At 46.6% G+C, this 16495-nt stretch overlaps 1 protein-coding gene across 5 annotated transcripts in view; it reads left to right on the top strand.

Annotated features, from left to right (window-relative positions):
- Positions 1–16495, top strand: part of Clstn2 (calsyntenin 2) — a 594115-nt gene that overhangs the window by 462575 nt on the left and 115045 nt on the right. For all 5 annotated transcript variants that reach the window (XM_006975155.4, XM_015994073.3, XM_076576877.1 and 2 more), the window contains exon 5: positions 1171–1320. In XM_006975155.4, coding sequence (XP_006975217.2) covers positions 1171–1320 — 150 coding nt within the window. The remainder of the gene's footprint in view (positions 1–1170; positions 1321–16495) is intronic.

Here is a 16495-nt window from a genome sequence, read left to right as displayed (position 1 = left end):
GTTTTTTTTTTTTTTTGTTTTTGTTGTTGTTGTTGTAGCAGAGTCCCCCAATTCAGACAAATAATATTTAACTGTTGATATGGAGGAAGCTTATTTGCATAACATTCTTTTAGGGTTAGGGAAATATAAAATAGATATCAGAATCCACCATTCTGTGTTTGTTGATTTATTTCTGTTTTCAAAATTTCAGTTTGGGTAAGAGATGATAACATCTGAGTTCATATTTGCTGTCACTGCTAGCATCAAAAGGAGAGAGAGAGAAAGAGAGAGAGAGAGAGAGAGAGAGAGAGAGAGAGAGAGAGAGAGAGAGAGAGAGAGAGAGACTATATAGGAAGGAAATGGTTCCTAGAAGTTGAGGATATTAATGTCTTAGCACTAAACACTTAAAAGTATTGAGTTTGGGGTCTTTACTCATTTTCCCTTGGAACAAGAATAGTATTCCATCAAAACAAAAACAAAACAACAACAAAAACAAACAAAAAACCCAGCCAGTTTAAATTTTCTCATTAATGACCAAATATTTATTTCTGATCGTAATATTAAATTCCTCTGAGGCAAACCCACACAAGTGGCTGTGAATACATTGTTTGTTCTCTCTTGGAGAAGAAAAATGTCTCCTTGCTCAGGGCGAGAAATCTGTTATTCTATGCAGCTTTCAGAAGAGAGGTCACACATTTTCTTATTGATTTTACTTCCTATTCGGTAGCAAAATAATGTGAGAAGAGGCAGTGAGTATTCCTGGCGACAAGCCCAGATGCTAAAAATCATGTGCCAGGACATTGTCTGGATTCCATCTCTTTCCCAGAAACTTCATGGTAGATGAGTACTCTGCACCCAGCACTAAACACACGTGTACACTTTCAGGGGTAGTTTTCTGGCAATGCATTACTTGTAAGCACAGGCCAGTTGGATTCTAGATGCTGCTTGTGGTTCCCCATTGCACAGAGAGGTAACTCCAGCTAGGGGGTCTCCTGGAAGCTACCACCAAAGCACAGAGACTATGCGTGGCAGCCACACACTTGCTTGGCCTTTATTTTTCTCAAAGAGGTGGTGGTGGGGGAAGGACCATTCCAATACCCCCTCAAGGTTGATGGGATGGGAAAAGGGTTTGGAGTATGTGCAGCCTGCTTCATTTGACCAGAAATGATTGTGCACATCCCTGCTCTTCAGGCAACATCAGGAACACGGAAAAGCTGAACTTTGACAAGCAACATCAGTATGAGATCCTGGTGACCGCTTATGACTGTGGACAGAAGCCTGCTGCTCAGGACACCCTGGTCCAAGTGGATGTGAAGCCAGTGTGCAAGCCTGGCTGGCAAGGTGAGCCTGGCTTGATCAGTCCCTGCTATGAGACGGCAACTTGACCTGGGGCACAGAGGGTACTGGGCATGCCCACAAATCTCACAGCACATGTCTAAAGGAAGTTTTAAAGTATAGTTGTTTTTCCAGCAAGAAGTGGTGGTTTTTGCATTCTCACAACATTTACAGGATATATAATCCCCATTTTACAGTTGAGAATGTCAGAGGCAACTCAACTCTAACCACAGTCCTTCCCCACTCAAACTCCATTACATTTCAGAGCTTGGGAGAGATTGCCAGAGTCTGTTGACCAAGAATATTGAGCCTGACTGATGATGCCCTTCAAGTTCTGCATTACTGCTCAGCACCTAGGGAATGTCTCCATGGTGCTTAGAGGACACAGGGGTGGGAGAGAAGGATGGGGTCTCCTGGTTTCTGAAAGTGTGGTACAGAGAAGGGCAGAGCAATGGCCCTCAGTTGAGATCTCTCAGGAAGCAAAGATAGAGCATTCTCCAGCCACCCCTAGGTGACTGACTGATGGGTAGGAAGGAAGGCAACAGGAACGCAAAGATGGCTCTTGCAGTGAGCCCAGTGGTCTTTAGAATATCAATAGCTCTAAGTGACATCAATAGGTCTGGTGGACAAGGATCAATGCTAGTGTTATCTTTGGGTCTCAGGTTTGGTTCGGACTGTTCGGGTTCTTCTGCATGTGTTGAGGATGCTATTGCTCCATCTTAATTTCTTATAGCCCAGTGAGTGACCCAGTGATGAAGGAGGGCAAGAATGGACAAGAGAGCAGAACAAGCCAGACTGGAATAGAAAACTGTTTTCCCAACTTGAAGAGCCTGAGCTCTTGTGGGTGTGATTTGCTAGGATGTGGGAGGCAGGATTTTACCTGATTTACAATTGCATCTCTTAGGCTTAGCAAAGTGTCTGGCCCTAATGGAAGATGCTTAAGAAATGGCCTGTGCCGGGCCATGGTGGCGCATGCCTTTAATCCCAGCACTCGGGAGGCAGAGGCAGGCGGATCTCTGTGAGTTCGAGGCCAGCCTGGTCTACCAAGTGAGTTCCAGGAAAGGTGCAAAGCTACGCAGAGAAACCCTGTCTTGAAAAACCAAAAAAAAAAAAAAAAAAAAAAAGAAAAGAAATGGCCAGTGAATGAATGAATGAATGAATGAACGAACCATTCCCTGAGTAAAAAGTCACTGTGTTTTATTTTAACTTGTAAAGATCAGCAGTGAAAACCTGGCCCTTCAAAGAAAGCCTAGAAATAAAGCAAATATTTGTGATCATAGGGCATGATCACAATGGGGTTTTAAATGGGAAAAACAAAACAGAAGGTTGTATCTAAAAAAAAAAATTATCCCAGTACTTTTCATCTCTGACAAATGAGGCACCTACAGACTTTGGAGTAAGTGTTCATGCCTATATTTAAACGTAATTTATTTATAGAGTTTTGTACTTGTTAAATCTATGCAAATTTAGTGTTAAAGTGTAAGGGAAAAAAAGCTTGTCATCATGGTTAATTTTCTGTGTGAAGGATGTAGGGGGCACCTACCCTGTAATGTGTAATAAATACTGCTGACAGCGCCCGTAAGTGAGCTTGGGCAGCCAGAGTGGAGCCAGCTGCCTGCTCTGTCTCCAGCATCATCAGAGGCTCAGGTGTGATATAAACCCGCATGGTGTTGAGAGGATTAATGAATGGGCAGTGAGACCTCTGTTTAAAACAGAAGGAAAAAAAAAAAAAACAGCATTCCTGGAACAAAAAGGGAAGAATCGGTTCCCTGCATCAGTTCGTCATGTCGCACAGTGACCTACACGTGTGTAATAATAGAATCAACTGCTTCCCCATGGTTCCTTGCCTAAGCTGGCAGCTTGTGGTGGCAGATGCTGTACATGAATAGTGTACATGGTTTTGCCTTGAGAGCCTCTCCCCTCAGTTTATCTTCTGCAAACTCCATCCAGTTCCTCTCCCACATACCATCCCAGCAGCCTTTCAGGGCATAGTGGGGCTCTCTAGGCTATCTGTTGTGTGCAGGAGTGATCACGGTACCTTTCTGCCGTTTATGTCCCCACCCCTAGAGATCAAGAGGACACTTCTCTTGCCCACCTAACATCCTGGTCCCATATGTGTAAGCACATCTCACCTCCAGCTCTCCACCCTGTCCTCTCTTCTACCCTTGCTCAAGGCTACAGGCTGTTATCTGGATGAATGTCTTTCTCTGGGGAAGAACTGCACTCAGATGGTCCTGGATATGTATTTCTTGCCTGGTCCATTCTCCCAGCTTTTCAGATCAGCCTGTAGTGAGCCATGTCTTGAAGGTTTCTTTGCTGCCTATAGACAAGGCAGAGAACCTCTCACGGTGAGAGATATAAAGGTTAGCCTTTACTTGGAGCATGGCTGAGGGAATACTGTATATGGGAGAGGAGGCCAGAAAGGGGATGTCTTTCGGGGGAGAAGAGTAGCCTAGCTTTCAGAGACTGTTATGACTAAGAAATGGAGGAGGCATGATTGGAGAGGTCAGGGTTAGGATGAGGTAGATGGTGGAGATCTTGAAGTCAGGGTGAGGAGCCTCAGTGAGCCCCAGGCCCTCAGACCTGTGGAGGAGTCACATATATGGGTCCAGTGAGATTCCCTGTAGTTCTGTAGGAGAGCAGAGGTCCCTCCCTACCTCCCTCCCCACCAGCAGCTCAAGTCAGCAAACATAGTTTGGCAATTTAAATTCTTGTACCTGTTCTAAGCCATTTGCCTGCAGGCAGGAGGGTTCGCAGCACAGTGAAAGCAATCCATCATGTTTAGGAGCCCTGCCTCCTGGGAGCACTCCCAATCGGCACCCCACCAAGCCTTTGCTGCAGCCAGCTCCTCCCAGGGAGCTGTCACTGATGAGCGTAGATGGAGTCTCCCCAAGCCCACCAGGAATCTGCTCTCAGACTCCAATGATGGTCCGGAGCAGTGGCCCCTGAGATCTGTCACAATAAGGCCCTTGCCTTGTTTACCTGCCCCTGGCCTTACTCACCTGTGTATAAGCCACTGGCTCTGCCACCAGCTTTATATCACACCTTAGCCAAGGTGGGGTCTTTGCAGACTATGGTTTTCCAGCTCCTATCTCTTTTCTGTGGGCTGGTCTTGTCTTCTGGGAAAGCACATGAGCTCCTCGAGGGCAGAGCTGTACTTCTCACAGCTTCTGACATATCACTTAGGCATAGACTAAAGACTCCCTTGCTAGCTTCATGCCCCCAGTGGGTGGAGCGGGGGAGGGGGCTTATCAGGGATCCAGCTGGCAGCAAGAAGAGGGAGGGAGGGAGGATTTGTAGGCAGAACATGAGCCCAGGGTACCAAGCATGCTCATCTATGTGTGGGAGTTAGTATTTCCTTTCCCATTTGGACAGCAAGGAAGAGGCCTCAAAGCACCAACTACGTCTTTGTTGTGCCCAACCGTTTGAGGACTGATGTGCTTAGAGGCACGTCCAGGTCTAGGATAAAGGACCCTATCAGAAACCAGTGAAGAGGTGCTTACGTCACTCATGGCAGGACAGAGGCAGGCTGGCATCGTGCCTCTCCTGCAAGGTGTCTGGATTGCAGTCACTTCCCTCTTGCTCTTGGGTGAAATTTTGCCAGCTGGCCTGGGTGTTCTACAAGGACATGGAGCAGGATCCACACCTGTGGGGAGCACATGAACTCCTGAGTCAATGTGTGTTGTTGACATGAGCACAGCCATGCCAAGGACCCCAGGACCCCAGGACCCCAGGACCTCTGGCTCACAGGAATGGCAAAGCCTTCCCATGTTCCCTAGGCTGTGTGCAGATGTTGACAACATATATGGAAAGTGTCAACAGCAGCTTCCTTGTCCCTGATATTTACAGCCTGAGACTGCTCCACACTAGAGACCCCCTACAGATAATGACTGATCCTGCCCTTTTGTTCAGCTGCATGCAATAAACCTACCTCCTTGATACAAATATATAAAATAAACACATCGAGTCTCTGGCTGCTACTGCTGGTAACACTTACATGCTAGGTTATATCATTTCTACCTGATCCTGGAGACTCAAACCCCACTACTCACTGCCCCTTCATGAAAGATGGTCCCCTACGACAGGCGGCCCTGAAGATGGACCTTCCTGGTGGCCTTTCACTATTTCTCCCTGGACTTGTAATTGACAACCCAGACAACCAGACAAGTGGTTCTGGGCTTCCCAGATTACAGAGTCAGCTCTCCAGTCCCCAAGAAACTCCCTTAGGCCTGAACAGATGATTCCAGGAAGTTATGCATGCCTCACTCAGCAGTTCACGTGACTTGATTGCAAGTTTCTCCATGGGTCCAAACAACAACTTTTCCTTCAATCCTTCACAATGATGCATCCTGTATATATAAAAAGAAAAGAACAGGTAGGTGGTGACATATGCCTTTAATCCCAGCACTCAGGAGGCAGAGGCAAGTGGATCTCTGTGAGTTCAAGGCCAGCCTGGTCTACAGAGGGTGTTCCAGGACAGCCAGAAACCCTGTCTTGAAAAAAGAGAAAGAGAGATGTAGCCATGTAATTGAACACAGACCCTTTGTTCTCTAGGTTTGGATGATTCTGTGGGTACATCAAATCACCCCAGATGTCTACTGTTTCATCAACCTTACATGGGGAAAGAAGCATGACATCTTTCAGAGAGCACTTCCTAAACTTGAATGTCCCCAAAAGTCAACCAGGGGCCTGGATAAAACACAGACCCAGACTTAACAAGACTGGGTTTGCTCAGGGATTACAGGTGGATAGACTTCATTGTGAATAAAATCATGCAGATGGCATCATCAAGGCCACAGAGTGTGTCTGTAACATTTGTGTTGAAAAGACAGCAGCAGAAAAGCTGCTGGATGCTATTAATTGCTACCTCAGTCACACCATTAGAGAGAACTGGAGCTTGCATGTATATTACAACACAGGAGATGTTCTTAGAGTGAGCATTTCCCTGGCCACCAAACAGTTCCCTCATTATGGAGCCCTTCTGTGTGCTGAAGACACAGCCTATGAAGACCTGTCTAGATGTGATGTAACAGAACTTTTAGCAGAGGAAACAATGGCACACTGAGGATAGAAGACATGGTATTGGGACTTGTGGAAGTGCACATGAGATACTGAACTTGAAACAGGCAGAAGTCCTTGGGAAGCCATACCTGGCTCAAATCTAGAAGGGTAGATGGTTTTGAACACAGAAGAGAAGTATGTTACAGGCCCTACCAAGTGTTAGGAAAGTGGGAGGAACCACAATATGGCCAAGCACAGAGGAGGAAGACTAGACTAATCAAAAGGGCCAAGATCATGGGGGAAAGACTTCATTGTCATTCTGAGGGCAAGGAGAAGCCCCAGAGACTTCCCTGCATCAGTGAACTTGGCACAGATCTCAGGAAGGAATGGCTTCACCAACTATCTAGGTAAAGATTGAGTGAATGGGGACAAGCTAAAAAGAATGATGATTTCTAAGTGTGCTTTGCTAAATCCAGGTATTTATTCAAAAACTGATTTAAAGTGCTCAACAAAAAAAAGGTTAGATTTATAGTCTTATCCTAAGACTCCATAACCGAAGGGGTGAGGTTGCAGTTGGATGTATCTGGGGTAAAGGCTGTTCCTATGAAGCCTAGTCAAGGACATGCCATGCATCTATGGCTAGAGTTTCCCCATGGGCCCAAACATGGGAGAATAAAGCCCAGACGAGGGACCAGCTGGCTTTATCTCTGCCCCTTCCAAAAGTCAGATTAATACTGAGGAGCTGGCTTAGATTTTATTTTCTGAAGGGCACTGATTTAAAGTGATGGGTGACAGGCCCAGTGAGATGTCCAGGTCTGCTTATGGAGCTGAATGGTTCAGGGCTGAGAAGGTACAATGGACTGTGATGATATGCTGCTGGTAAGCAGGGCTCTGGTGAGAACATGAACTGAAAGAATACTCCCAGCTTCTCCTTCGCTATCCTGCTGGGTGTCTAAAATGCCCCCATCACACTACTGACTCTTTTTTAAAGGAATAATCCCATCTTAGATGGCTCAGTGGTTTAGAACATTGGCTGCTCTTCCAGAGGACCAGGGTTCAATTCCCAACACCCACATGACAGCTTACAACTGTCTGTAACTCCAATTCCAGAGGATCTGACACCCTCACATAGACATCCATGCAGGAAAAACACCAATCAATTTTCATAAAATAAAAATGAATAAATTGTTTTTTTTTTAAATGCAGATACCTCCTTCAGTGATAATGGATTAAGCCAGGATTCAAAAACTGTAGCCCATAGGGAAATCGAGGGAACCACTTGTTTTTAGAGAACCATGAGCTAAAATAATGTATTTTTATATTTTAAATGTTTACAAAAAATCAAAAGACTATTTCATAGCACATAGGTATTATAAGAAATCAAAGTCTTGGTGCCAAAGGGTTCCGTGGGACACAACTCCACTCCTTGCAGATTGCGTACAGATGCCCTGAAATAGTGGAGCTCGTGACAGAGGCCATGTGCCCCTCAAAATCTAAATATTCAGTTTCAAGCCCATAGGGTCAGAGGTAAGGCTTCCTGTCCCTTTCATAAAGCTGTTAATGTTGTCACTTTAGAAAGAAATGCTTTACTGAATTATCTAGTACAGTCTAGAAAGACCAGGGCACCAGATGGGTATATTGTACAAAGGCAAAAGATCATAAATTAGTCAGTTCAAGCATCACCACACAGAAGAGCAACCCTGTGATGTAAGCAATTCTACTCCATTTTACAGATAGGAAAATGGGCTAAAGAAAGACTACGTGATTTTTCTCCAAGTCCACAGCTGCTAAATAGCAAGGATGGAATTCAAATTCCTGTTTATCAATTCGAAAGCACAGTGGAGGGCAGGGAGTATGAGGGAGACTGGGAAAAGGAGGTTGGGGGGTCCCAAGAGGGGATACTGCCACCTTTACAAAGGCTATTTTAGAAAGTTTAGAAGACAGACGTGACCCAGACATCCTTGGGCAGCATGTCAGCTTCCCAGTTACTCTACAAAATGATGGTGACACTTGTGTGGGAAGCTAGCTAGAATCCAATGGAACAATACCTAAGAAGTGCCCACCGCAGTAGGTCTGGCTCCTCTCCCGGCCCCACCCAACTCCCCTTTTCTTCCTGAAGCTGGTCTCACAGCTCATGAAGAAACAAACCCATGCTTGCACACTGCCCATCTCTCAGACACTGTCTGCCTAAACCAAAAGTTGCCTCTGGTCATCTCCCAGGCCAGAGGACACAGAGTGAACCTGGAACTTGGATATTAAGCTTCATATACAGAGATGCTGGCCCTGAGTGTGGCTGCTTATAGTGGGACAAAAAGATTCCCCTCGAAGGGAATGCAGCATGAAACTTCCCTATCTTCCTTTCTGGTCAGCAGGGTGGTGCCTGGCTTATTTGAGGTTTACCTCCAGGGAATCAGTTGCTCTGTCCCCAGCCCCAGTCTCTGTCACCTCTGCCCTCAGGCTTCACTTCCTTTCTTCACTCTCCCCTCTGGGCCTATAGCCTGTCTCCTCATGGCCCCCCTCTCCATTCATCTCCATCTGACCTTCAGTCTTGCTCCATCTTCTTCTTATTCCACCTCTGTCCTCCCTTTCCCCAGCAATGCATCCTAATCCCCACATGGAGAAGCCCTGGAGCCCTGGAAGGTGGAGGGGTGCAAGGGTCAAGCACAAGCCATTGATTACTGAGCTGGGCATGGAATGCAGACTGGACTCTAAGATTGCCTCCACTCCCATCTGGCCACAGGATTTATTCCAGCCATTTCTCTGACCTAGGTTTGGTTTCTTCAACAATAAATTATGAATCATAATTCTTGGCCAAACTATCTTTAGTAGGATCAGTAGGACCAAAAGAAATCACCATGTAGAAATACTTTGCAAATTTTAAGTCACTGTGCAAACGATGCTATGATTAAAATTGGGGAAATAAGTGACGACCTACAAATGAGCATACCTCGTAGAATACACCAAGACTGTGGACCGAGCAGCAGGCCCCACATGTTGGTGCTGCAGATTAGAATCGAAGGGAGAAGTGGGAAAATAGCACTGTCCCAGAGAAGGGACACCCAGCTTAGCTGGGGACCAGGAAGGTTACTCCCATCTGGCCTTGGTCCCTTCCAGGTAAACTCTCGGGGATTAAATAGACAGTACCAATGGAGGGCCTTGCACAGAACCACAGAGCAGGCTCAGCAAACAGCAGCGCTTCTCTCTGAGTTCCCTTTGCTCTGATTTTTAAAACCACAATGGGCCGTGTTGTTCCAAATAACTAGCAAAGCGATCCCTAAGGTCCAAGCACTGCTGGCTGCTGCGGGGTGACCCTGAGTTCTGCATTTGCTGAGAGCTGCCAGGCAAGCAGCGCGCTCTGGCTGCAGGCCTCGCGGGGCACTCCACTGTGAGTAACGACCTGTTTTGACATCTCTGACACAGCCGATCATTAAGGTGCAGCAAATGGCTCTGTAAGGGATGCTGATTTACCTACTCAGTGGCGTCCTAATGTGTTTAAAGACCTGCTGGATCAGAGTACCGTGCTCCAGCCATCTTCCACCTGGCCCCTGAGTTTGGAAGAAGTGGGCCAGTAATCTCAGCCCTGGGGGGAGGGGTGGGTGGCCACAACCCACACAGAATTAAAGGCTATAACGGTAGTTACTGCTGTCCAAGCAGTCACCGTTTGCCAAGTGCCAGCTGAGGGCCTGTGTGCTCTTCACCGCATCCTAAAAGCTGCTTACACATTTTACAAATGTTGACAGTGAGGTTAAGATTGTTCCATAGTTCACCATATCCAAGCCAGTGCCATCTGTGTGTGGACATTAGGCTCCCCAGCCTGGTTATCTCAGATGCATCCAAAGCAAATGCAGGGCACAGTTGTCCTTGGAGCTCTGCAGTAGAGCTGTGCAGATGAAGGGTCTACACTTAGAACCATCCCATGGTATCATTGCACAAGGCAGCCTGCAGTGTGTGTGTGTGCGTGCGCGTGCGTGTGCATGTGTGCGCACTCCTTCACCCATGCCTTCATTCAGGGTTACAGGCATGGATATCTCTTAACCTTCTTAGGTGACCTCTTGGGAACCACAAAGGGAAAAGGGCTTATTCAAGGATACACTTGTAAGATGCTAAGAGGAAGGGACCATGACTAAAACCAGATCCTTCATTAGAATCCCTGTGTTCTACCTTACCTGTTCACGAACCTGGCTGGGCCACATAATCAGCAGACTGTGGTTTTCACTGACATAAGTTACAAATTCTTCCTTAGATCTAAAGTCCGTGGGATGGCACTCTGTGGAAAGTTAGCAGGAATAGAGTCCTGCCTCTTTAGTCAGAAAAACCTGGCTTCAAGTTCAGGGCCTATCACACCTTGACTCCAGAACATTGGACAAGTCAGTCTCTCTGAGCCCTCAAGTGTGATGTCCACAAAATGAGGCTAATAGTAGCACTTACCAGGAGGCTGTCACAAGGAGGAACTGTGCCTGCCATCTGGGAATGAGTAAGCGAACACTGGTAGGAATGGAAATGAACGTGGAGAATGAACAGAAACCACTGATGTGTCTGAGGAGTATGGCCAGCCTCCTGGTGCAGCCTGCTGCCTGTGCAACCTCGGATATCTCAGCCTTAAGCGTCTCAGGCTGTGAGAAATGCACCTCCTGCCAGTGCCTTCCTCAGATGGGTACATATGCATCGATGGCTTGCATAAGAAATCCAGCCAAGGACGCGTGCTTCCTTCTTGCTCTCTGTCGTCACGTTTGTAGAGAGCCAACCCAGCCCTGGCACCATGTTGTCTGTACATGAGCCAGACTCAGGTTTCTGATAAACATGGCCCACAGAGCAGGCTGCCCTCCCCTTCCTCCGATGCTGTCTTCATCTCTGAAGTAGGTAGAATAGCCCCAGATATCCCCACATCTACCACATGGAGCTCTTGGTAGAAGGAAAGAGCTCTGGATTGGCATTGATGCGTGTTGTGACCAACAGGGACTCTGATGCCACCCTACCATGCAACGGAGCAGCTGTGGTCCTGGACCAATTAGAAAGCTCTCAAAGTTCAATAAAATGCCCCCCTGAGCTTGCTTAAGCCCAGTCAATGATGAGATCCTGGGAACTCTGAACTGCAGTGGTTGAGGTAAGGGCAAGCAAGTGATCAGAGTGTTATAATACAGAGTTGCCAGGCTGGTGAACAGTGCATCCAGACTTCTATAGTTGAGATCAAGGGTGTTTTCCCCATTCCTCAGCTATCTGGGTGTTAGAAAGGCTTCTCAAGCATTAGAAAGGCCCCTCACAGGAGATGGCACCAGAACTGAGCTTTAAAGGTTTGTGAAGTTAGCTAGGTGCCCTGAGGGGCTGGGGAAGGTGTAGTGCTGGGAAGACTGGGGAGAACACCTGCAGGAGAGCTTGCTGATTAATTGCTGTGCCCTCTAGGAACTTGTTTCCATCTACCCAACACACCTTGCTTTATGAGCGAAGGAGACAGACATCCACGAAGTAGTTGAAGGTTTGGGGAAAAGTTGTTGCCTATTAGTTTTCAGTGGGGCTTCTGGTGGAGACAGATAATGGAGTAGAACTTCCAGAACTTTTCAGGAGGATTCTGTGAGGTGGTGGACCTAAGGACCAAGGCCTCCTGGCCCTCAAAGGCAAAATAGGCCTCAGCAAGAAGGATCCCTCCCCATTGCCTGTCTTAGCCTACAGTGTGTAGCAATACTCAAATATCTGAGGCTGGACAAATTCTAAAGAACAAAGGTTTATATTTACACACAGTTCTGGAGTAGGAAAGTACCAGGGCAGGATGTCAGCATCAGGTCGGCATCTGGTGAAGGCTTTATGCTGTCTCACAACGTGGTGGGAGGTGAAAGGAAGATGGGAGAATGTAAGAGGAACCTGTGTGTGCGAGAGACATGGGAGTTGAACTAACTTATACTAACCCAGTCTCCTGGTAACTGAGTCCCGTGAGTCCTGATTGGCTCCCTCCAGCCCTAACCTAGTCTCTTAACAAAACCCTTAATCTCTTTGGAGGGTGTTGCCATGTGACCGAGTCACCTTGCATCAGGCACAGTTTAGAGCAAGCTTTATTTGTCTTGCTTTCGTACCAAGGCCTCTCCTAGAGCCTAGATGCCAAGATGGCTTTGATATCCTCTGTGTCCCCAATGTCAGTGTCTGTCTCTGGCCTGAGACTCCAAATCCCTGGGTCATACAGCCAGGTTCACATAGAGTTAGGACTGGAGCTTTGCCTTGTCCCCTGGGGGGGAGGCTTGAGCAGTGACAACAGGATCCCCCACCTGCCATGAACTTCTTGGACAAGCCAGCTTTTCTTCCAGGCTGCAAGCCAGAAGCAAATGCTGACAGTATGTTGCTCCTGCTCAGCCTCTAAGGCTTCTGGACTTCAGCCCCCTTGCATCTAAACTGAATATAAGGCCCACAATGTCAAATCCCCAAGTGCTCTGTGTGAGATGCATTAATGTCACTCACACCTGCCAGCCGGGCCTTGTGACAAAGACAGGGCAGACATCCCTGAGCTCAGGAGAAGGATGTGTCTTAGGTGAGTGTTACACAGTCTGTCTGCATTCTTTTGGATACTTCAAGGTGAGTGGCATTTGGGCCATCCAAAGTTTAATGCTACTATTTTAGTTATAGAGTTTATGATCATTTTTAAAAGATTTAAAAAAAAACCTGTGGAGTAATAACCACAAATAATTTTGGGGAATTTTGAGTAATTTTCCCACAGTTGGGCAGGGGAGATGGCTCAGTATGTAAAAGAATGTGCTGTGCAAGTGAAGACTGGATTCTGAGTCCCCAGACCCCATATATACTGGGACGTGGTAGGGCCCAGGTCTGCAGTCCCAGTAACCCTGCAGGAAGGTAGACATGGGAGAGTCCCTGAGAGCTTGCAGGCCAGATAGCCCGGATGACAGAGCAGCAAGACCTCAGAAGGGGTACAAGGCAAAGGCTGACATGACTTCTGACCACCACAGGCATTGTGGCACACCTGAGTCCTCATACACACACACACACACACATACACACAGAGTTAGCACAATCGTAAACACATTTATACAAAAATAATATTGATAATGGTAACAATAATAAATACCCATAACCTAATAATGCAGTATTATCATCATTGTGCAGTCTCCTTTTATTCATGTGAACCTTCTGTTTTCTCACTTCATGGCATACACTTGTCGCACATCATAAAACCTCACCAGCTGTGTAACGTTCCTTCACAGAAGACTATGCAAATATGTTTGGCAGTGTCCTGTAGACTGGTGACTGTCTCGCACTAGCATGGTTCTAGTTTCCTTTTCAATGCATAAACATTCAGGAGTATTGCTCTACAGTCTTCTCATTTTTACTTCTTTCCTCAGGAGTGCACAGGCTAGGCCAAACTCTAAAGGCTTTGAAGCTTGAGTGACATGTTACCAAGCACCTCCCTGACCTTTTCTGATGACTCAGTGCTGCCCCCTGCAGTGAGAGGGAGCATCTCCCAGCAGCTGCACCTCCCAGCACCACACACTAGGACGCTGGGGTCTTCTGTGTATTCAGTAGACTGGGAGTTGGACCATATTTCCCAAAGATATGAGAATTTGATTCTGACTTGAGAATACTGATTGGTGAAATGTTAAGTCCCATGCTCTTGGGCCACTTAGAGTCAAGGTCCTTTCGTATACAATTAAGTATTGAATCTATGTGCGACTGATAGACTAATGAGATTTATATAGCTAGAATGTGACAAGACATACACAAGCCATCTTTCAAAACGACTGAAAATGCATGCATGAAAAACCATACTCTTCCGTTGTAAATGCTATTCAGAGACATAAAAGTAAATATTCTCAAGGAACAGATGCTCCATCTTACACCAATAATACATTTTTCCCAAGATAAGAAAATTGCCTGGAAAATGCTCATGTTTATTGGGCATGAGAGAGAAGCATTTCTATAAATCCATGAGAAAGTACCCTGGTTGGCTGGGTTAATGATTTCCCCTTTGGGAGAAGTATCTTTCATCAGGGCTGCTCTGAACCGCCTGCATCTCTCCAACATCCAGCCAGTCCCGTTGGAGAAGCATAAAGGTGGAGGTGAATGGCTCAAAGGGTGGGGAGAGAGAAACTGAAGGCCCTGTTTTCTGACCACCATATGGGTCTCTTCGGTGTTGGCTGCTTGCCCTCCAATGGTCATGGAACCAGAGAGAAAGGAAGGAAAGGGGGCTAAAATGAGGTGGTACCCACCCACACTCATAAGAGTGCACACTCTTGGAGCACTGGAACACTCATCCTAGCATGACAGAGCTGTGCAGGACAGAATGGTTCCCTTGTCCAACACATGGAAGGCCAGTGACTGCTCTGACTGGGGTGCACACCCTGAACCACAGCCGAACAGGAGTGTGGGTCCTGGAGAGGCAGCACACAGAATGAATAACAAAGCCAGTTAAGCAGAATGGCATCATCTTCATCACCAGTGGCCTTTTCTCTGGGACTATACATACATCTATTGCCCTCCCTAGGATCTTCAAAAGTCCCTCCGATTATTGCCCAAAGCTATGATGTGCATAAGGTCTAATGAGGGGCAATTCTGTTTGAAGACCTGTGATCCAAAAAGAACATGGTACTTGCTATACACAGATACAATATATAGCACAGAGTCCAGGAGCAGGGTAGCTAGTGAGCAGTCTCATTCAGGACAGGAAGGAAGGATGCCCACACTATCCATCAGTGTTCCAGGACACTGGCACAACCCCATCATATAAAGGTTATGAAGTTCCCTATTGGGGGGAAAGAGGGCTCGTGAAGGGGCTCTGACTCCACATTCTGGGTAGTGTTCTGTAGTATTCCTGGCTCCAACTTTGGGAAGTCCTTCCTTTTACATTATCCACCTTAACCAAATCTAAAAGTGACACTGGAGAGCAATGCCCTCCTCAGCAGTGGTATGACTCTCTCCACCTGCATTCTACCCAGGAATAACGAGGGCTTAGGGTTTTTCCATAATACTCATAGGCTGTTAAAATTCTCCCCTCAGAACTATCTACTTTGTTTCATGGTCAAAACCAATCGTGGCCTTAACCCCAAATCAATAGGGACAGAGATGTGTACCCCTGCTGGAAGCAGGAAAGCATATTCTAGAATATTACAATAACCCTGTGCTTCATCTATGGTTCTTATTAGATTATAACCCTTGTTCTACCCTGTATGATGGGAAGAGGAAAGAAAACCTCTTTTGAGGTCCCTTGAGATGCTGTCCCACACCACTGTGCCAGTGTCCGGGCTACAGAGTCCCCTTCGCACATGTTCAATCACAAGGCGTGGCTCTTCCTCTGTGGCCAAGGCTCATGAGTGTGAGGGAACTTCTTGCCCAATATTGTCTGGGCTTGGGGTTTCCAAGTCTATTTATGTATCCAGAGCATGTGGAAGACCAATTCAAATGGCTTATTTTGCCCCCTTCATGAAACCCCTTCCTACTGCAAGCTTCTGAGGCCTGAAAAAGAAGAATCATTAGAAATGTTTTAGGCAATCCTAAAGCCAGCCACCATCCCATGCAGGCTACAAACAGAAATCTGAGAAGCGCAATGATGGGGCTTGTGGGGTGTGTGGATTCCAAAGAGAAAACAGAGTCTGGACTGCTAGTCACAGAGGACATCCCAGAAGAGAAGTTGAAAGAGTTGTAGATGGATAATGGTGTCTAGTATAGGATAGAAGGACCAAGAGAAGTAAAGAGGTTACCATGGTAATTGGTCCAGGTGAGAAATGATGATGGCCGTAAGACTGGAGTGAAGACACACTGGCCTTGGGAGCCATATAACCATGGTACAGGTTTAGTAGGCTCTAAAGGCGCCATGGATGTACAGCATAAAAATGTTGTGATGCTCTAAAGCTGGAGCTGAAGGCCTTGGAAGTAAGTTTTAGGAAATAGTTTGGGTAGGTCCTATTTAAAGCAGAGCTTCTCAAGGGATCTTCAGGGGAAGGCTGTGGTTTCTCACAATCAGTCATGGACCAGCACATCATGAAACAGCAAGAGAAGCAAGTTCCTTAAAAACAGGAATGAATAGCAAACTACAACCCAGTCTATCACCGTTAATAGACTGAACAAATCTGAAATTACTCTGTAGAAGTACAGCTGGGTGCCCATGCCTTCATTCTGTCTCTGGACTTGGTAGACCTGTAGCAAGCAGGTGAGGAGCTGGGTCGGGGTACAGAACATGTGAGTAGCC

Source organism: Peromyscus maniculatus, chromosome 7 (assembly GCF_049852395.1).
Source record: "Peromyscus maniculatus bairdii isolate BWxNUB_F1_BW_parent chromosome 7, HU_Pman_BW_mat_3.1, whole genome shotgun sequence".
In the NCBI taxonomy this organism is placed as follows: domain Eukaryota; kingdom Metazoa; phylum Chordata; class Mammalia; order Rodentia; family Cricetidae; genus Peromyscus; species Peromyscus maniculatus.
The sequence above is the reverse complement of the archived record's forward strand: the minus strand, read 5'-3'. Positions and strand labels throughout refer to the sequence as shown.